Source organism: Phalacrocorax carbo, chromosome 10, assembly GCF_963921805.1.
Source record: "Phalacrocorax carbo chromosome 10, bPhaCar2.1, whole genome shotgun sequence".
Taxonomy (NCBI): Eukaryota; Metazoa; Chordata; class Aves; order Suliformes; family Phalacrocoracidae; genus Phalacrocorax; species Phalacrocorax carbo.
Genome location: NC_087522.1, coordinates 9,182,936 through 9,203,548, shown reverse-complemented (window position 1 = coordinate 9,203,548; position 20,613 = coordinate 9,182,936). Strand labels below are relative to the sequence as shown.

The window sequence follows — 20,613 nt, the reverse complement described above, 5'->3', positions numbered from 1 at the left end:
CAGAGGAAATAATTTCTAAAGCAAGAAGTTGTTATGTGAGATGGGGACTGGACCCATCTGTTCCCAGGCAAGGGCCACAGTGCCCAGGCTGGGGCAGCAGGTTCAGGCCCATCATGTTTCCATTTCTGGAATTCCCTGTGCTATCCAGAGGAAATCCTGCACCTTTTTTTTTCTTCTTCTTCCAAAACAGAGATTACAATACCTGTTAGATTAATTTATTTTTGCCAAGTGCCTTAAGATCCTCTGAGGAAATGCAATTTGCAGTTAAAAGGATCACACACTAGGCTGTGATTTTGCCTGCTGTGACTTGCAGACCTTTTGGTGGTTTTGTCCAAACACTACCCTGGTCCCTACAGACCTGTTTCCATACACACATCAATCTGTGTACACAAAACAGCTTCATGGATATGCCCAGTTTGGCAGGGGAGAGGCTTGTTTTTAAATGCAACAACACAGTAAATGATAAGGTTACAAAGGACTTCACCAGTAAAGGTAACTGCTTATGCATTTCATCCTATCAAAACTCGGGATGCTTTATTACTTAGGGTAAAATCTGGTCGTACTAACATTCAAGGCCTTTTGAAGGTTTTTGAAGTTTTTTTGAAGTTTTTTTGAAGTTCAGGTCCTTTTGAAGTTTTCCCAGACAGTTAGGCAAAGACACAGAGAAGGTGCATGAATCCCTGCTATTGTTTAAATAGTGAATTATGCAACAAATTGTTAATGGCAGAGCCACCTTCCAGAAAATGAAAGCATTCACCACGCCACTGCCTTATTACCTATGCAGAGCTCCAGATAAGTTGTTTGCTAGGATGAACTTTGCCTCCTCATTTCCATCCTCACGGGGACGTCTCAACTTGTAATCATTAATGAACTATCCCTGTAATGGAAGGGTGACTGTACAGTCTGGATATTGTTCAGAGCTGCTTTGGGAAACCAAACGTTACTGAAAATGTCCAGCAGGTATCACAAAGCAGCAGCTGACGGCAATCTGGGCCTCTTGAAAGAAGCCACTAGGAAAGACCTCAATACTTCAGATGAAGCTGGGATGACGCCCACCCTTCTGGCAGCATACCATGGATATCTAGAAGCTCTGGAAGTCATATGTCGGAGGGGGTAAGTCAATCAGCCTCCACTGCTTAAAGCTTGTGGCTTACAACGATAATTAGTGTGTCGTTTTTTCTAATGCCTCGATGACCTCAGACCCAAAAGGCTGAAAGTCATGGTCAGTTCTTTCAATGCATTGTCAAGAATTGTTTCTCTTCATTTGCAACGGCCCAGCACCTGTGAACAGGTCTGTAGGTGCAGTCGGTGAAGCCACGTCGGCATCAGCAGGACGATCTCATACACAGAGTCTGCAGGGAGTGGTTAGTAGGAGCAGGGCCCTGGGACTTCATCTCACTGTAATGGAGAAGTTGAATAACAACCTTTGGTGATAACATGTCTTTGAAATTGGGGCTAGAGAAATGCATTGTTTGAAACATTTTTAGCAAAAAATCTCTCGTATTTGCTTCCAAAGTGTAGTTAGTAGACACCTGTGATGGTTTAATACTTTCCAGAGGCAAGTCACACCTGATAGTTTTGAGACCATAACATCAGAAATTGTTATTTCTCTGCTTTTTATAGTATTAGCAACTACCGTCATGATAAAAAATTATAATACTGTCTCAGAAGCTGGGGTACGATACTTGCAATCCTGAAAAAAAAAATTTAAAAGTAAAGGAAGGTTTTCTACAGGTTTGTTTTCTAATAGTAATATATCTGTTTGGTATAATTTAAATGTACTACATGCTTAAAATGTATTATTGAAATGGTAATTACCTCCCCAACCTCCATACTCTCTTGCTTGGAGCCTACCTTTTAAGCTGTGATTCTGTAATAAGATCGAACAGAAGAAAATCTGCTCCTGTGCAGAGATACAGTCAATAAAATATTCTTTCTGGGATGAGATGAAGGCTAAGTTGACCCATATTTTCAATCATAATAGTTTAAAGAAGATTGGAGGGAAAAGTTGAATAACTATTTTGATGTATCTGAGTTTTCTTTTATTAAAAATAGAATTGAAAATATGGAATAAAAATCAGTTTTTCATAGATTTGCTTTATAGACCATTAAGCTCAGGTGTGGCTGTGATAACACAATAAAAAAGACCTTTGGACTGCATGGTTATTGCTGTGTTCAGGAGAAGCAAAAATAGATTGACAGTTTTTCAACTCACATAATTAAGGCAGCTCCAAGGAAATACCTCACGTCAATAAAGGTTTGTCCCTGAATACCTAGAACACAGAACAATAAGATAAGGAATAAATAACAAAATCATTTTTTTTCAAAATTTGAGTGAAAAATATGTCTTCTACCATATAAGCTGATAGAAGTCACAGAGGATGACACAAAGATCAGAATTTCTATGTATTTGTCATTTAACATATTTCTAACTCTTTCTTGGTAGAGACAGCTTTGGCACAGTATTGTCCTCAAAATCTTCAAACATATGCATTCACCTCTATTTTAATCCAAGATCTCTTGACACAATCAGCAAGGTGGGGCTGTCAGAGATATAGCTGTAGTCTCACTGGTTTTCTTGGGAGAAGCTGAATTTTGGGAGACATTCAATCTGTTCTGCAGTCAGTCAGTTAACGTTTTTTTGTGAGAAAGTATTTTAATTATTTTTAACAAATTCATCCTTTCCTTGAAGAGGTTTTCTAACAAACGCACTGAGATACAGGGAGATTTTCTTCAGAGTGGTTGCAGATTTTAGGACTAAAAATTGCAACACGTTCAGCCCTTGGAAAATGTAGCAATACTAACAATAAACCCCTTTCATCTTGAAATAGTTTAGTTTCCCAGGCACCAAGAGAAGTTTTCTCTGCTTGCTGTGCAGGTACATGAATAAAGGCAAGACCAAGTAGCAGTTCTGCTCTTTTTTGTGTGAGCTTCTTTCTTGGGAAAGGAGGGAAAACAGGAGTATGAGAAGCCCAAGTAGATGTCAAACCTTATCCAGAGTCCCACTGAGCTGAGAACAGACAGTCTAGTTTGTCAGTTTGAGGCTCAAAGGCTGGCAGGCTCCATGGGGGAAAGAGACCACAAGCAGCTATGAAGGGACCTGTGGGAGGATGGATGTCCCGGCGCTCCCAAGGCTCAGGATAACGCAGCCGGTTTGCTAACATGGGAATTAAGGAATCTGGCACGCTCAGCCGCAGTCTGGCAGTTCCCCAGGGCAGAGCCACTAAAGCAGAAATATGTACACATGGTTTCCATATGTCTAAGTGGAGAAACTCTGATCCTCAGCTGCCACCTCCTTGTAGAAATGCCTGCGCTCTCACAGCCTGGCACGCTCAGACTTGCCATTGTTTCTCAATGCGAGCAGCTCCGTGTCTCAGCTTTGCGGGAACTCCTGAACTCTCTCTTGCCTGTGGCATTTCAGGCTGAAGGATGTTTTCAGATTTGGCCCTCAACAAATATGTTAGTGCTTTTCTTCAGAGATACTCAAAGCCAGCAATCAATGCCTGAAGGACAGTTTGTGATAGGATGTACCATTTCTTTCATAGTACAGCTGCCATGGAACAAATAGCCAACACACTGAAATGTTTAAACGCCCAAGAGCAGAAATTCTTGTAAATTTGGCCCCTGGCTCTGAGGTTATTAATGATTTTGGGCTACTGTGGCTGCCTTGGTTATTGGCCACAGATGAGTCAAGTCCTGTTCTGAACCATTGCTAATGTTGATCCTGCCAAATATGAATTAAAAGATTCAAGCTGATTCTCATCTGCAGGCAGCAGCTCAGTGTGAAGTCAGTGCAAGAGTTAAAAAGAAAAACAATTTTCACTGGCTTTAAATTCAATTGAAAAGATGTGGTATTTTATTTTCAAATGAGCTTCTGCTTTTCAAACCCCATGAGCAAAGCAGCTTAAGGAGGACAAAAGAGCTGAAGAAAAACAACGGGCATCTCTCTGAGCTTAATCTAATAGCAATGGAGACAAATGTGAAATCAGGGCTATATTCCTAATCATTTATGTATTATCTACCAAAAACATTACAGCAAGGGCTCGCTAAATATATATCACTGTGGCCAACAAAGAATCCTCCTAATATTGTCCCTGCATTTGACATGTAAAAGGGAACAGTCACCAAAAAGCCTTTAAAATATTCCACCAAAAAGCTATCGAAACAATTTTGCCATTAATTCCCATGAGTCTGAGTTGAAGCCTGAGCCCACAGACAGGCAGGATTTAGAGCTTATGCCACAGACACAGCCAAACTCAGTGCTCGTGGAAGTAGATGCAGCACCATTCTAGAGGATGGAGCTAAGCTGACTCACTTGCATTGGGCTGTACTCTTCAAAGCAAAGCTGAGCTAAACATTTAGTATCTGTTCAATCCCACTGCACTGCTATGCATGAGTACATCCAGCTCACTGTATGCTATTTTCCTTCTCAGAGGTGATCCAGACAAGTGTGACATCTGGGGAAACACTCCTCTCCACCACGCCGCTTGCAATGGTCACATCCATTGTGTTTCTTTTTTGATCAACTTCGGTGCCAATATATTTGCTTTAGACAATGACCTCCGCACTCCTCTGGAGGCGGCTGCCAGCAGAGACCGCACTGAATGTGTCCAAATCCTGGACCAAGCTGCCACCGAGCAGAATATGCTGAACCCAAAGAAGGTCTCCAAACTCAAAGCACAGGCCCAGAGGAATGTGGAGAAACAAATCAAGGAATGTGAGAAGCGCCAAGAGAAACACCAGCATGAAATGAACCGGAATTATATCAAAGAAAAGGTTGGCACAGTAAATTCTTCCAGAGGGACACACTCCAGAGTAAAGTTGCCTAGTCTCTTTGCTTCAAATACAACAAATCCTTTCTCCAAAAATCTGAAAGATACCTTCAAACTGAAGGCAAAAAAGACAACTGACATCACAAGAAGCCAGGAAACACAAAGCAATGACCAAGAGAATGGTACGGGTAGGAGAACTGTGATGCATTTGTTCAATGAGAAAGAGGAGGATGAATTACTGAATGAACTCGGAGACAAAAACTTTTCTGATAATGACAGTCAGGTCTCCATTTTTAAGCGGCCAGGTCTTGGCAAGATTGTATTTGGAAGGCATTTGGCTGCGGATGTAAATCCTGGAACTGTGTCTTCTGAGAAAGAAGGAATAAGCTTTAAAATGTCCAGTGAGCTCTTTCAGTATGAAAATGCTGAGAACAGCAGGGAAGGTGATGTTGAAAATGGTGATGATATCCCTTGGCATGAGGAAGAAGTCATTTGGGATGACAACAACGAAGCAGAAAACACGCCTCTTGAGGTATTTCTGGCATCACAGATGCTGGATGAGTTTCTTCCAGTCTTAATGAGGGAAAAAATTGATTTAGATGCCCTGATGCTATGTTCTGATGAAGATCTACAGAACATTCAGATGGAGCTTGGCCCAAGAAAAAAAGTACTGAATGCCATGAATAAAAGAAAACAAGCACTCAAGAACCCTGGAAAGACTATAGATACTTGCTTATAAACAAACATACTTGTTTCTGTAACCTGCACACTGATTCATCCTTTTCCTCTCTCCAAAGAGCACAAAATACTTTTCAGATATCTGCTAAAGCAAAAGGCAGAGAGGTTACCAATTGCTTTAGAAAGTACAGTAAGGACAAAGATTTTTCTCTCTGGATTGATGGCTGTGGTATGCAGGATATTAGTTCAAGCATATTCTGCCAAAAAGAAAAAATGTGAAGGTAAAAACCCCAAAGCTATAGATTTAAACCTTTTTCTCCCTGAACTGTTTACGGGTAATGGATTTCTTCTCATCAGAATAACTTAAAATATTAGTGAAGGCCAGGCACACTACACTACTTAATAAAGCCCTTCTCTTCTCCAAAACCACAATGCAAAGAGCATTCCCAAAGCTTGAGAGCTTTAAGTTTTCTCCATTTGCTTCTGTTAGATTGCTACAAACCTCCCTTCCTGGTATTGGTGATATGTCAGAAATAGCATCTGAATCTTGATTTTAGCTATGACTTATTGACTCTAATACTCTCTGAATGAATGTAAATGAGACTCATTTACAGCAAGTTTTGTGCTCTTGTCAGTGAAGTGTTTTGCTACTGTATTGATATTAATTTAAAAATATATTAAGTACCTTTCCAAGAGATGTTCAGTGTGAGTTGTATATTCTTTTCTCTTGTCTCATTAGACTGGACCCAATTGCCAGTACCCATCGTGTCCCAAATGGCATCAAGACTGCAATACTTTTAAGTACAAGAAGCTGATATTTTATTTTCAACATTTTTGATCTGTTTTGGTATATCCTCAGCTTGCTTCCTATAGGGTGCATTTTCCATGTGAAGTCCCAGAAACCAGAACTCCTATCACCCAGCATTTTCTGTTGGTTGTTGTCAGCCTTAGCCTGAAAACTGCACGTAACACACAGTCCCAGCTCAAGAAAAGAGAAGGAAAATGAGACTGTGCTCCTGTGGAAGCTCTGGGGGCATTCACAGCAGACTTCCCTTCATCTCTCTTGGGCCTGTTCCCTTGGGAAGACAGCAGTACCTGATATGAATTAATCACTCCTGTTGAGTTTTGTGAATCCAATAAGGTGCTTGTAGCAGTCTTGCACTGCCTAAGATCTCAGATTTTAGAGGCACAATTATTAGCAGGACTTTTATCTTTAAATCTAATTTTATAGCTTTCCATTAGTTATCATTTTTTCCTTAGGAGTATACTGCATTTGTGGACACTAATCCTAGTTAATAATCTATTTTGTCATGCTTCCTTCTTTCCATGTCTTCTTGTTACTTTGATTTGTATATTCTAATTCCTTTTCTTGGCTGGCCTTTATACTGCATTCTTTCCTCCTTGGATTCCTGTACTTCAGCAGGTTGATATTTTCTTCTATTAATGAGGCACATCAGAGTCCTGTTCTGCGCAACCTTAAACAACTGCTGTGCTTAGCACAGTAATTAAACCAGACAGCATCCCCCCAAGGTCTGTGTTATTAACCTGCTGGGTTGTTTTCATTTTGGCTAAGAAACTTCCAAATGCTTAACAAAGCAAGAATGAAATGATGAATCTTACATATTTGAAGGTGTATGATGAGTGGATTTTGAAGGGTCAAATCCTGTCATTTTCAGTCACACAACTGACGCAATTTTTGGTCCTTTACCTGCCCAAATGCTTGTGACCTGCTCACAACACACCACCAAAACACCAGTGAGTGGCATCCCTCATCAGGGACCTGTCCAGTTAGGCAATAGGCCCCAAGTATCTCTAAATTGCACTGAAAATCTGCCTGACTATTGTGGCTTCTGACAACCAGAGATAATGGCAGAGACTATCTGCACATAAATCCACTCAGCTGTCACAAGCACCCAGCATATTTTGGTATGTCCTTAGGTATCCACAGCAACTCTGTGGAGCTCGCAGGTACAGCACAAGTCCTATGGAAGGAGTTCCTTGTCCTTCTGGAACTGCATCTAGAGACTGAATAAGAAGCCCCAGAGCACGCCATGTGGAAAAAAAAAAAATAATAGTGTTCTACTGCTAGTCCTTTTCTTGCAGGGTGGTCCTGGAAATTGGCCTCTGGTGTAAAGCAGCCATGTGGAACTACTTGGGGGGAAATAATAAAAAAAGATGACTCACATTTCAGTTTTTTCCACTTATGGGCTTTGCTGTTTTCTAAATTTTTTCACCAAAGCCTCTCTTTCTTTTATAATTTGAAGTATTTAAATTAGTGAATCCCAAGTCTGATTCCTTAGTAACATTTATACAGCGCAGTTCAGTTGGAGACACTTTATGTATCACACATCCAATCTTACAGTGCAATCCCAACCCAAATCATAAAACCAAGGGGTCACACATGATCACAGCCCTGCCAAGTACAAGATTCTCCTTCCTTGAGGATTTAATACTCTACACTGGAGAAATGTCAAGAGCAGGGAACGTGCAGCATGCAATAACAACCACAAACATGAGTATCACAGCAAAGCAAGGCAGCCTCAATTTATTTTCCCCTTTACATTCAGTGATCACATTTACTGAGGAAGTAGTCACTGCAACAACTTGAATACTTTATTCCTCATTGTCAAAAAAAAAAAAGCCATCCAAAACAAAAGTAATGGACAGCTGTCCTGGTTTCAGTGCTTACACTAGTCAAGGACTTTTCCAGCTCCCCATGCTCTGCCGGGTGCACAAGAAGCTGAGAGGGGAGGGGGCACAGCCAAGACACCTGATCCAACATGGCCAAAGGGATATTTCATACCATATGACATCATGCCCAGTATATTAACTGGGGGAGTGGGCAGCAATTGCAGCTCAGGGACTGGCAGGGTGTCAGTCAGCAGGTAGTAAGCAGTTGCATCACTTATTTTTTTCCCTGGGTTTCACCTCTCTCTCTCTTTTCTTTTACATTATTATATTTTAATTATTAATGAAATTCTTCTTATCTCAACCCACGAGTTTTCCTACTTCTGCCCTTCTGATTCTCTCCCCAATCCCACTGGGGTGGGGGGGAGTGAGCAAGCAGCTGGATGGTGCTTAGTCAATGACTGGGGTTAAACCATGACAACAAAAATGAAAGTCAAAGCAAAACAGCAGTATCTATTTAATTTTAACATAAATGCAAGTTACACAATTTCTTGAGACTGATTTGTAAGAGAAGGAAACATGGAAATTAAGGTTATTATTTCCCCTCAAAAAAATCTAAAGACGGCATCCAAGCAACTCCCATTGTAGTTGGATCAAATCCTCTTCATGAATTCAGAGGTACAAGGCTGAAGCCAGACTCCCAGAACCTCCTATTGCCACTGAAATCCAAGAACACTGTGGGTTTTCAGAACCAGGTTTTTGGACTAGTTCCATCTACTTTTAAAGTGCATAGTCTGTAGAAGAGTACATGTGAAAACTGCATTTGTCTTCTTCCCAAACACTGCGTCTCGCTTCAAGTTACAAACCTTGTTTTCCACAGGCACAGAACTGGGATAATATTGTCACAAACAGGAAGTGCAAGTTCCATAATTTAAGAACTGTACAGAAGCATTGATGGCTGTCACGTTTGTCTCACACTAATGGAGTTACAAATTGCTCAAGTAACAGGCTAAGTCAACACATACATTTCTGAACACTTCAGAAATGACACAGAAGGAAAAACACATGTAAAAATACAAGGGTAATTTTGCTACAATTAAAAATGCAAAAGCTTAGAGAATTTCTGTTCTTGTTTCTGCTGATATAAACAAAGTCAACAGAGATAGATTTCTGTCCACACAAGCACATCCTTTGGCCCTATTCACTACTCTGGTACCCTTCCATGCTAAAACTCTGCAAATTACAAACTGTCACTTACTTCTTTTTTCCAACTAGTTTACACCAGGCTTATAACTTGGAGTACTATTTATGTCACACCTACACTGTACTCATTAACCTCTGTTATACTTACTTATGCACCATCACGGGCTTTAACATTAACTGCTTCTGAACCTCCTTCCCATTGCTCTGCCATATTCTACTGACATCAGTATAGAATGACCATGTCATCTAATCCTTCCACAGAGTGAAGAAGCACTTAATAGCCTGCATGAAGTAATATGTAAGTAGAAATGAAATTTCATAAGGCACAGCTCTAGCCTGAGCCAGGAATTTGTTTCCAGGGCTATAGCTATTTTTCAGCAGACGCTCAATCTTCTGTAAGGCGGTTGTGTAACAGCACAAAACTGGAACTTATCATTATGTAGAACATAACTGGGTTCCTCCGCCAAGAAAGGATCATGGCAATTCCTGCCCCAGCAAATACTCTCTGGGATAAAAGAACAATTACCACTTGATGCATAGTACAGCCAAGGTGAAAAATATTTGCCTATATACTTTAAGTTTATCCTACCAAAATCAATTTGCACAGTTCAAATCTTCCAGAAGCTTAGAAAAAGAACTTATAAACACAATAGATTAATAACAAAAAAATCTCCCCACAGAATACAGATTAAAAAAGATAAAACCAGATTTTTAGCACATTTTGGGTGACTCCTTGCAGTATGAAAATGGCAATATCCTACTCAGGAATGTACTAAGGGAGGTATTGAGTATAGTTTCCCCTCAGTTTAAAATGTACATAATATTAGCTCTGATTGTTTTGCACTCTTAAGTCTTCCTAAGCCAGGCCTTTTGCAAAAACAGACAGGAATCTAACTGTATGGAGGCATCATTATTTATATAAATTCCCACTCAGGAGTGTGCTCTTCAATGAATAACCATTGGTTCTGAGGGCAGAGAAGGAAGATTGTGAGGGGCTGAAAGTAAGGACAGTGACTTCCAGATCCCAGTCCGAGCTGGAAGGGAGGGGGTGGCCAGGAGTCAGGGGTGGATTCCCTTCAGGAGAGACTGAAGGCTAGATTACTGTCAGAGTAGCGCTGAAACCCACAGTTGTGTTTAAAGTACTATCACAGGTAAACAGGATGCCAGAGTCCATTCTCTGAACCGATGTATTTTACTCCAGTATGAATTACCTCTCTAAAAACACAAAATACACCTACAGATTTCTGCTACATAAATAATTAGGGAGGAACAGCATTGATTCCAGAATTATACCAAAATATGTAAAAATACTTGTTAGTATCACTGCAAACATCTAATACTTGCTCTTACATGACATACATTTATTAGTAACACTGCAGGTATCTAATACTTGCCATTAGAATACTGTAGAAATTAGTGTACTGCTAAAATTTTACTTTTCATTCTTGAATGTTCTAGAAGGGCCACATTCAGATAGGATTGGTGCCTCTTATTAACAAAAGATCCAAGGAAACTAAGTGCAAACAGTTTTCTTGGCCTCGTTGGCACTGTAGGCTTCTCTTTAGTTACCAGCTGACCATGAGTCATAAACAAATTTTGCTGCTATTGTATCTTCAACCGCCATCCCTGAAAAAGAATTAAAGTCACCTTCAAACAGTTCTTCAGCTGTAAAAATAATTTAGCTTCAGAAAGGAACAGAAGGACTCACAAAATTATCTAACTGGACAGGAACAGAAATCGTTCCCCATCCCAAACACCTATAGTGTTACATTCAAAGTTTATAGCCTTCATATAACTGTTAAGTGTGCTATATGAAGTTAATGTAGTATTATGAATCTAATTTTCAGTGTTCATATCACAACTTGGCCCTTTCAGAACTCTTTCCCCCAACCAGCAACTCCAACTCCACAGTACACTGCCACATTGTAGGTCAGACAGACTTCAGGCGTGTAACAGCACCGTATTTGAGCTGGAGCTGTATTAATAAACGCTGCAGTCACGTTGAACAATTGTGAAATGGAAAAATGTACTTCTTCCTATTGTTTGTTTGCTTTCCTATCACTTTTCATTACATCAGTTCTGCTAGATAAATAAAAAGGGAAATAAAAAGGGAACATGCAAATCACGTTCTAGTTTCTTCTGGACAGTGCATTGCCACAGTAGTTCTGAAGATGATCAGCAGCTTTCCCACGCTTGGAGGGCCTAATAAATAACAAGGCATTGTTTTATGTCAGACTGGTACACAGGAGAGGTTGTTCTTACCCAGCGATTTAAATACTGTTGTTTTCTCAGGCAGGGCTGGTTTTGTACCCTTCAATACCTCTCCCAGCTCAGCAAAAATCTCTGCCTGTAAAACAAATACACATTTATTCAAAAACATAATATCCATACATATGTTAAGAGAAAAACTTCTTTTCTGAGTGACTTCAAAAAAAACGTACTCCTTCAGTTCTACTGTCCCAGAACTGATTCCTTTCCATGTTGAAGCAGATGAGTTTTCAGACAAATAATAGAGAAACCGGACAGAAATCAGAGAGGAGTGGAACGGTTTTCATAGAGATACAGCTGACAGACTTTCCTCAGTCAGCAAATTACAGTGGATAGCTTGTTGCTTATCCAACAAAACACATGGGGTTCCAGACACCTTACCATATCTGGACCTCTGATGTTAAGCCTCAAAAGTGGAAACCATATTTGTTCTGCAAAAAAAAATTGAAATGGTGGGGGGGAATAAAAAAAAAAAGAAACCTCCATTAAAACTAAAAAAGCCCCTGCAAAGCCCCCGCTATCAAATTTCTGCAGATCCCTAACTGTCTGCTTGGCTTCTGTCATCCATTCTCTAGAAGCCTGATGTGTGTCAATCACACTGAAATATTATGGGAGGAAAGTTACAGGTTTAACAAATAGATATGAAAAATATTTAACATAACTACCAAATAGTGCAGGAAATGTAGGTCTTTCAAAACCAATACTTTGTTTTTGTACAGAAAGGCCAACGCTGAAAACATGCTACTACAATATGGTGCCATGTAATGAATAGTTGGTACTTAGGTTGCATGGTTTTGGCATAGGCATATAGAAGCCTCAGTTTGAAGCCAGTTTATCTTTCAGCCTGTGCCTTGAAAGTGTTAACAACTACTTTTGATGCTCTAAAAAGGTTCAGCATAGCATATCATAAGTACCAACTCATTTCAAATGCAAGCCAATTGCCACAAAAATAAAGTCCGTAATTTAAGAAAGTCTTACCCCTGATAATATAACATCTCCTGATTCTGTAAGAGCAGCTTCTCTGGAATCCACAAACAGCACAGAATTCTTCATCAGTTCATCATCCAGTTCCCTCCAGTCAGGTCTGCTTGCTCCAACAGCTAAAAAAATAAAACTGATGAACCTGGGAGGAATGTTTAAAACAAATACAAACCACGTTTTGTCCAAAAGACATTTGTGAAGTAACAATGGACATTATTGTGGAAGTGTAATACACAAACTGATGTTAGCACTGGAGACACGTTGATTGATAAAACAAGAAAAATATTTAGGATGTGCCTGAAGAACTGGGAAGAAGCGTGGATTTTTCTCAACCTGGCCTCAGCTTTAACGCTGACATAAATATGCCCTGTTTCTTTAAGGTGTTAACCCCCTAAATTTCCACTGATGTCAATGAAGGATGACATTGGGCCCAGCCCCCCACATTACAGCTCATTAAAGTGTACGGCATCCTTCATCTCTAGTCATGCAGATACTGCTGCAGACAAAAGTCTTACATTCCCCATCAGCACAGCCAGAACAACTGGAACCAATTGGCTGTTGCATTTCATCCTACTGAAGCATTACACTGCATCTCTTCAGGAAGTAGAAGTGAGCATCTTTGCTGGCACTGTTTTACCTCTTTGGTACACTAGTCAACCTGCTCCTTCCAAATAATGTGAACAGAGAAGAGAAGGGGAAGTAGCTCTGCTTAGCCCTTCATCACCTCATATCAACACAAGAAACAAAGGTATGTGTAACTATGTATAGCTACAAAACAAACAGCCTTTGCTAGGAGCCTTGAAAATGACACTGATAACGTGTGACACAATTACTCTATTCTGGTTACAGAAGGCACAATTAGAATAAACTTGAATCATTTGGTAATGCAGCTTGGACAAGATAAGGTTATACAGACTGCAAGTCTACTGCAGACAAACAGTAAACTCTGACTGCCAAATTAACAGGTTTTTGTGGCTTTTTAGTTTTTAAACAGAGTTGACACCCAATATAGTTCCTCTAAAACATTAATATTTGATTTTTCAGTAGAATATCCTTGTCAGCAAACTCTGGGTAGCTGAGGCATAAGAAAATTGTCTTCCTTTGTCCATTCTCTCTTGTGCCCTTGTATTTCATCAGATCATTACCAAATGCCCTGAATTTTATAGTCCTTTCATTTGATCCAGACTGTGTTTTTTATGTGTCTATAGGGAAAATAAGATTTGAAGAATCCCTCAATTATCCTGAACAGATGAGAACCAAAACATTGTGCAGCAAAGATTTGCACAGGCAGACAGAGTTCAGTGATACCAGTTAGGGTTTTTAAACCTATAGCCTTCTGTTATTTCCTTGTAACTTTATAAGCAGTACAAGTTGAGCAGGTTATAGATTTTAACTTATCTAGTTTAATTCACTTATCTAGTCTAATTCTATCCTAAATCAAGGAGCTCAACTTGTTAAATATAGCAAGACCACTATGAACTTGTTACAGGCTAAAAAAATAATATATATATAAAATAAAACAGTTGTTATGCTGTAGTCACATGCTTTTAAAAAAGCATCCAACCATTATGGAATAATAAATTCCACATTGCCTGAATGCCTCTTCAAACAGCACAAACGCCTCAATGCAGGGGAGAAAAGGGTCTATGTGTATGTGTCGCCTCAGTGACTGGACACCTTAATTGATTTTGGTGGCACTTCTGGCTTCCATTCCATGACATAACAGAAACAACTATATTTACTGACAAAGGACTAAACTGAGTTTGAAAAATTGGTAGGATGCTGCTGGAATGTGGGACCTTCCTTTAAACTGTTCCCTTTGACAAGTAACTTTTGTCTTATTGCCATGCTATTTGGAAGGTGCAAAGTCATCTGAACCTGACATACAATTAATAAAATCAGCAAGTATGGGCATGTCCAGAAATTCCAAATGATAGTGTGGCAACAGCATTACAAGGCAGGGGGAAAAAAAAAGAAAAAATAAAAATCAATGTGATCACCCAATAAGTAACAGAAGAGCTTACAAAATTGGGAAAAAGTAGAATGAGCACGAATCACTTTGGAAAGAACATCTTTGTATGGGCTATTTAAATAGAGAGCAAGGCAAGTGTCAAGTGACAACATGGTAGCAAAGACAATGCACCACTAGGGGAAAAAAGCATATCCCATGCTCCAGCAACCATCCAGTTCTGGAATATGCAGGAGTCAGGGTTGGGAAAAGTGAACCTCGCTAAAAGGGAAAAGTCAAAATGGAAAGAATATTCATTCCGAGATGCACAGAGTATTGCTTTTCAACAGTTTTTGATGCTAAACAATGTGGTAATAAATACATCCTTTGAACGATGAAAACATAGCATACCATTGATATGAGCACCTGGTTTTACCCAGTCTCCAAATAAAATTGGTGTTGTTGCCATAGTGACTGTTATAATCACATCGGCCCCAGTAACTGCCTCCTGAGCAGAAGAGCAGACCTGCACTGGACCGTTAACTGAATTAGCGAACTTCACCGCATTCTCTTTGGTGCGATTCCATATCCTGACCTTCAAGGGAAAAAAAAAAAAAAACCAAACAGATTAGTTTAGAGAATTTCTCCTGCAGAAACAGAACACTGTTTCAGTTTTCAGCAGATAATTATATGTATCCTAAATGTCCGGTTTTTCCCTTTAATGTTCTTGTCATATAAGCAACTAAATTTCACATGTGCACAGCTAAATTTACATGACTGTTTTGTGATGCCAGAATAACAGCTGTATTTACAAAATACAGCTATTTCCAGTAAGTGTATTTAAGGGAAAGTCACAGAAAGCTTATGCAAATATGGCATATATAGTAGGATTTTCTCAGGGAGAAAAAGCCATGTGAAACTCAGCTTTGTCTCCAGCTCCCCCCCCGCCCTTTTTTTTTCTAAAGACTAACATTTGAGCAAGTTCTACAGCTCTTCAGAGTGTTCCTGGGTTCTGTAAAAACAGAATCAAAATATGATAAATCCGTTGACTTCATTGGCTGTAGTATGGTTTATTTATATTAAGTGCTCTTGAAACACAATAGAGGAAAATAGATGCATCCTGTTACAATGTGTCAATTACCTCTTTAAATGTGAACAGCTCCATGAAGATATCATAATGGCTATATGCTTGAACACCAGCTCCCAAAATGCACAGCACTTCTGCAAAAGCTGGCATTAACAACTAAACAGTACCAAATATAAAAAAAAAAGTATGTAAAGACAACATATTAACAGATATGACAAATATATATCAAAATACTAAAAAAAGAGACTAGTATCCTTAGTCCTTTAAAAAAAAAAGTTTTTATGCAAAAGTTAGTACTGATTCATATAAATATAAAACAATCTTCAATTACCACTATGCATAATTCTTTTAGAATGCAAAAGCTCATATCAATAGCACCTAAGTACTTCTTGGCTTGATTCCAGTTTTGAATTGTCCAACTCTTGAAATTCAGGCTTAACACAAAACAACATAAGCCACTGAAAATTCTGTCACCTTGGCACACTCTAATGTTAATATAAAATATTACACCCAGGTGACTAAGTGTAAAACCAGAGTGTTGATGTTCTGCTCTGGCTGAAAGCAGGGCTCATAATACCGAAAGCTATCAGTACTGAAAGTGGTAGCTGTGTGGGTAAACTGGTTCTGGTAGCCACAAAAAAACCCTTCTTTTTCAATTCACTGAAGCCATAAATCATAGCGCAAGCAGACCTTGGCACTGTAAGAGCCATGATATATATGCATCAGGTATTGTAAAAATAGGGATGGTTCTGAGAAACAAATATTAAAATTCAGTTCTATGACTGCTTTTGGTTTTCTGATTTAGTTCTTGCCTGTGATTCACCAGCGCTTGGAAAAGGTGAAGAGGGGGCTGCTGGAATGCAGCCCAATGCTATCATTGTGTCTTGTTTATGCGTTCGCTGCAGCCACTCACTTCTGTATAAAAAGCTTTACAACTGTCTATGCTCTCAACGCTTATTCTACTGCAAATACATTGAAAAAAAAACCCTCATTGATCTCATTTTTCAGTAGCAAGAACTCTGTTTAATGTTCTTTTCAGACTCTGAAGCATTGATTTCAAAGGTTTCTTGCGGAGAAACATGGGTCTTTGAAAAGCAAACGCCATAAAGAGGACAAGATGACAACTGAGCTAAACTGAAACACTCCTGAAAATTTCCCAAAACAGCAGACGACAATGAAGGATCTGATCTTGAAGGCCCTTCAGCAGCCAAGCTCCTTTGAAGCCAGCAGAGCCTTGACTGTGTAAAAACTGTCAGAACTGCCCAAGTATAGAACAGCTGAGATGAATGATGTCCTATAACCTCATGTCCAAGGAATCCATTGTAAATTGTCCTGTTCCTTGGACCAGGGGAACCTCTTGGGGACAGGTTCTTCACTCCAATTTTATGTCATTTTAGCTCTATTGCCATGGATAGAGTCATGCTGGCACGAAGACTGCCACTAACAAAGTGGTGAGATCAGCCTTCAGTCCGATGCAAAGCTGATGGGTGAAAAACAGAGCTCTGGCCCTCTTATTTCCTCATCCTTTGAGGTGAGGACTAAAAACCCTGCTGTGCAATGGACTGTGACTTGCTGTCCTCCCACTGTTAGCAGCCCAGCCAAATATAGTTTAAAAAAAAAAAATAATTCAAAGCCAACAATTTCCAACTGAATTTGAAGAGATGTAAAGCAACATACAGCAAGATACACCTCACCTGTCTTTAGACACTGAGATTTATGGCTGTAGTCAGGGACAGTCATCTGGACACCTTCCAGTGACAACAGAAAAACAGACAGACCAACCCCTCTGGACAAGACATCCATCTATCCTGGGCATCATCTTTCTTAGGAAAACCCACACTGCCCCCTGGAAACATGTCTTTTTTCCCCCATTTCTCCAGGTCCCGTAAAACCACCTGTCCTGGGCCAATAGCAGAAAACATATGTCTAAACAAAACTGAATTTACCACCACAGCTGCATCACCCAAAGCTGTAAAGGAACAAGTTAAGACAATCACAAAAGAAAGTAAGTTACAGAGGATGACACCTCAGTAAATTCCCAGAAGAGGCTGCAGAATGAGCCACAAAAACATAGCTCAGATTCCTTTTTCAATCACACACAAAGTGTTACAGTCAGACATGACTCGGCCAAAATAGAAAACTCCACTTCTAATTTTTCCCTGAAGGTACATATGTTATCATAAATCTAATTTAAAGCTGTATTTGATGAAAGCCATTTACATCATTCCTTCTAGTTATTTTATATATAACACCACTAAATCTGTCCCAGTTTGGACCTGGGAGTGCTGGTGGACAACAAGCTGACCCTGAGCCAGCAACGTGCCCTTGGGGCCAAGAAGGCCAATGGTATCCTGGGATGCATTAAAAGGAGTGTGGCCAGCAGGTCGAGAGAGGTTATCCTCCCCCTCTACTCTGCCCTAGTGAGACCACATTTGGAGTACTGCATCCAGTTTTGGGCCCCCCAGTTTAAGAAGGATGTGGAACTGCTTGACCAAGTCCAGCAGAGAGCTACGAAGATGATCAGGGGACTGGAACATCTCCCTTATGATGAAAGGCTGAGAGACCTGGGTTTGCTCAGCCTGGAGAAGAGAAGACTGAGGGGGATTTCATCAATACCTATAAATATCTAAACGGTGGGTGTCAGGACGATGGGTCTAGACTCTTTTCAGTAGTGCCATATGACAGGACAAGGGGCAATGGGGACAAGGTGGAACACAGAAAGTTCCACCTAAACATGTGAAAAAAACTTTACTGTGAGGGTAACAGAGCAGTGGCACAGGCTGCCCAGGGAGGCTGTGGGGTCCCTTCCCTGGAGACATTCAAACCCTGCCTGGACGTGGTCCTGTGCCCCTGCTCTGGGTGTGCCTGCTCAAGCAGGGGGGTTGGACAAGATGATCTCCAGAGGTCCCTTCCAACCCCTACCATTCTGTGATTCTGTAATCTAGGAAACAGAAGACATACCTTAGTAGCAATCGCAGAAACTGCAGCTGTTCGTTTTGCTGTAATCACACTGCCATCTAGGACCTTTAAAAAAAAAAAAAGCTCAAACAGACTGAAATGAACACTCAAAATAAGACTAAATACCATTTTAATCTGATTTATGAATTATGTGATATTACAGGGCACAGATAAAATAGAAAAGCTGGTAGTTACTATTACAGCAACCATAAGCCATATAAAAATCATATTTAAAGTGGGCAGATTCTCCATCTATTCCAGTGCTTCCATGGCATTCCACCAGCACAAATGGAGTGAAAACTGGCCAGAGCTGAGCTGTCCCTAATGCACACATCTCTTCCTGCAGGGCACTTCCCTGGCTCTCCAACACAGGGAATGGATCAATATAACCACAATATTTTGCACTCCAGTAAGACCAGGGACTTGTGCAAGCTGGCAGTGCTCACAAGTCCTGCACTGCCTTGGTCTGTGGAAAGGGTTGACAGGGAACCATGAAATTCCCTTAATCTGTATCACACGCAGAGGGGCACTCCTGCCCCAATGTGCATTAGCTACTGTGTATAAATGAATTAAGAAGCTTAAAAAGCTGACATGCTTTCCGGTACAGTTTAGGAATAAAAGCCCAATACAGTTTTTTTGGCCAGTTTTTGGTCCTTTAATAATAATTATTACTGAAGTGTAATGAAAACAGTCAATGTTCTCAGAAAATTCTTAAATCCTTTAAACCAACAAACAATAAAAAAATCAGACCCTGAATACTAATCCCTGTTATACCAATTGTAAATCTCTTTAGATTTAACTTAAGATGGTTCAAGATCAATTCTTTAATCAGTTTTTCACCCTTTCAAATACAAGGCAAACTTTTCCCAACCATTTGTCTCTTCCAGTCACCCTGTGAGCCATCAGATTCCCTTCAAATCATAAGTAGCCATAAAGAGCAAACAGAGTACAGTTCAACACATATGAAAGAAATAAGGTTTTATGCCAAATCCTTATTTGGCACAAACACATTTTCATTAACTCAGACTAATTCACGCCAGCTCCAGCTTCTGAGGATCAGAAGGGAGATCGGACAGAGCATTAACAGAGAACGCAGAAGCACGCATGAAACTTACGGCTTTTAAAGAACCGTTTCTGGGGTCAAATAAGAGGACAGTCGCTTGATGAGAAGGGACGGAGGAATCCTTCTTGTGCTCATAAAAAGTCACCAACTTGGTTGTCAGAGCATCGTCTGCGGCACTGTAAGCCGGCATGACCCCCAGGAACCTGGCAGGAGAATCACCTCTGTTACTTTCATACCTTTAGCATGGCAGCCCACGGCCACCGCCACACGGCTGCTGACCAGTTAATCGGTAACTCGGCACCAAGGACATTTTTCCGACGCTCCGATTCCTTCTACCGCTCCCTCCAAGGCCAGCCCCCCGTTGCCGCCAGCCCCGTTGCCCGCTCCGGCGGCGGCATCTCCCCGCCGCCCCCCAGGGCTCCACGGGCCGGGCCGCCCCCTCCCAGCGGCCACCCCGCCGCCGGGCGCGCAGCCCCGCCGCCGCCTTCTCACCCGCCGTGCCGCCGCACCGGCACCACGGTGCGCAGGGGCTGCGCCACCCCCCCCGCCGCGCCCGCCGAGAAGTTGGCCAGGGCGGCCTCCAGCCCCGGGAGCAGGAGGCTGGCCCGGTGCAGGTGCTTCTCCACCTCCTCCGCCCCGATGAAGGCGGGCGGAGCCGAGCCCATGGCGAGCACCGGCCGAAGCAGACGAGACTGCGGCACCTTGTACCGCCCCGCCGCTAAGTACTCGGCGGGACGCTCCCGCCCCCCGGCCCGGCCCCGCACCGCCCCGCCGCCCACCCTCAGGCCCCGCCGCCGCTCCTCCTCAGGCACCGCCGCGGGGACCGGGTGGCTGCGAACAATGCGAAATGAGTTTGCCGTGATTTCTTTACGGTCGGGTACAGCCCGGAGGCATCACCGGCACCCCACGCCCCGAGGGGCGCAACAGCCACCCCACCCCAGACTAGCCTGGCCTGTCCCGTCCCGTCCCGTCCCGTCCCGTCCCGGTGACCGGGAGGCGGCGGCGCTCTGCGCCTGCGCACAGTCGC

At 41.4% G+C, this 20,613-nt stretch overlaps 2 protein-coding genes across 3 annotated transcripts; one reads left to right on the top strand and one right to left on the bottom strand.

The window, feature by feature from the left end:
* The first annotated feature begins 856 nt into the window (after window positions 1-856).
* On the top strand, window positions 857-6,145 carry ANKS4B (ankyrin repeat and sterile alpha motif domain containing 4B). Its single transcript, XM_009508995.2, has 2 exons — window positions 857-1,113; window positions 4,434-6,145. Exons 1-2 carry the CDS (start codon window positions 950-952, stop codon window positions 5,509-5,511), a joined length of 1,242 nt encoding a protein of 413 aa, XP_009507290.1. The 5' UTR covers window positions 857-949; the 3' UTR covers window positions 5,512-6,145.
* A 2,420-nt stretch (window positions 6,146-8,565) lies between these two features.
* Window positions 8,566-20,553, bottom strand: CRYM (crystallin mu). 2 transcript variants are annotated; one of them, XM_064461750.1, is made up of 8 exons: window positions 20,366-20,553; window positions 19,639-19,789; window positions 18,527-18,589; window positions 15,620-15,721; window positions 14,890-15,073; window positions 12,528-12,649; window positions 11,544-11,628; window positions 8,566-10,907 (listed from the first exon to the last, which is right to left on the bottom strand). In XM_064461750.1, the coding sequence occupies exons 2-8, from the start codon at window positions 19,774-19,776 to the stop codon at window positions 10,843-10,845; spliced, it is 759 nt and encodes a 252-aa protein (XP_064317820.1). In that variant the 5' UTR covers window positions 19,777-19,789; window positions 20,366-20,553; the 3' UTR covers window positions 8,566-10,842. The 2 variants fall into 2 exon arrangements, with proteins under 2 accessions (XP_064317820.1, XP_064317819.1); XM_064461749.1 differs by lacking the exon at window positions 20,366-20,553 and adding an exon at window positions 20,079-20,290.
* Between the last annotated feature and the right edge of the window lie 60 nt (window positions 20,554-20,613).

Bases quoted from the DNA above. Each gene is read 5' to 3' on its own strand.
- ANKS4B (XM_009508995.2), top strand. From the start codon at position 950: ATGTCCAGCAGGTATCACAAAGCAGCAGCTGACGGCAATCTGGGCCTC. The intron at 1,114-4,433 runs GTAAGTCAATCA...TTTCCTTCTCAG, and splicing joins GAAGTCATATGTCGGAGGGG to AGGTGATCCAGACAAGTGTG.
- CRYM (XM_064461749.1), bottom strand. From the start codon at position 20,251: ATGGGCTCGGCTCCGCCCGCCTTCATCGGGGCGGAGGAGGTGGAGAAG. The intron at 15,722-18,526 runs GTATGTCTTCTG...GGTACTGTTTAG, and splicing joins TTTCTGCGATTGCTACTAAG to TTGTTAATGCCAGCTTTTGC. The intron at 15,074-15,619 runs GTAATTGACACA...TTTCCCTTGAAG, and splicing joins AGCTGTTCACATTTAAAGAG to GTCAGGATATGGAATCGCAC.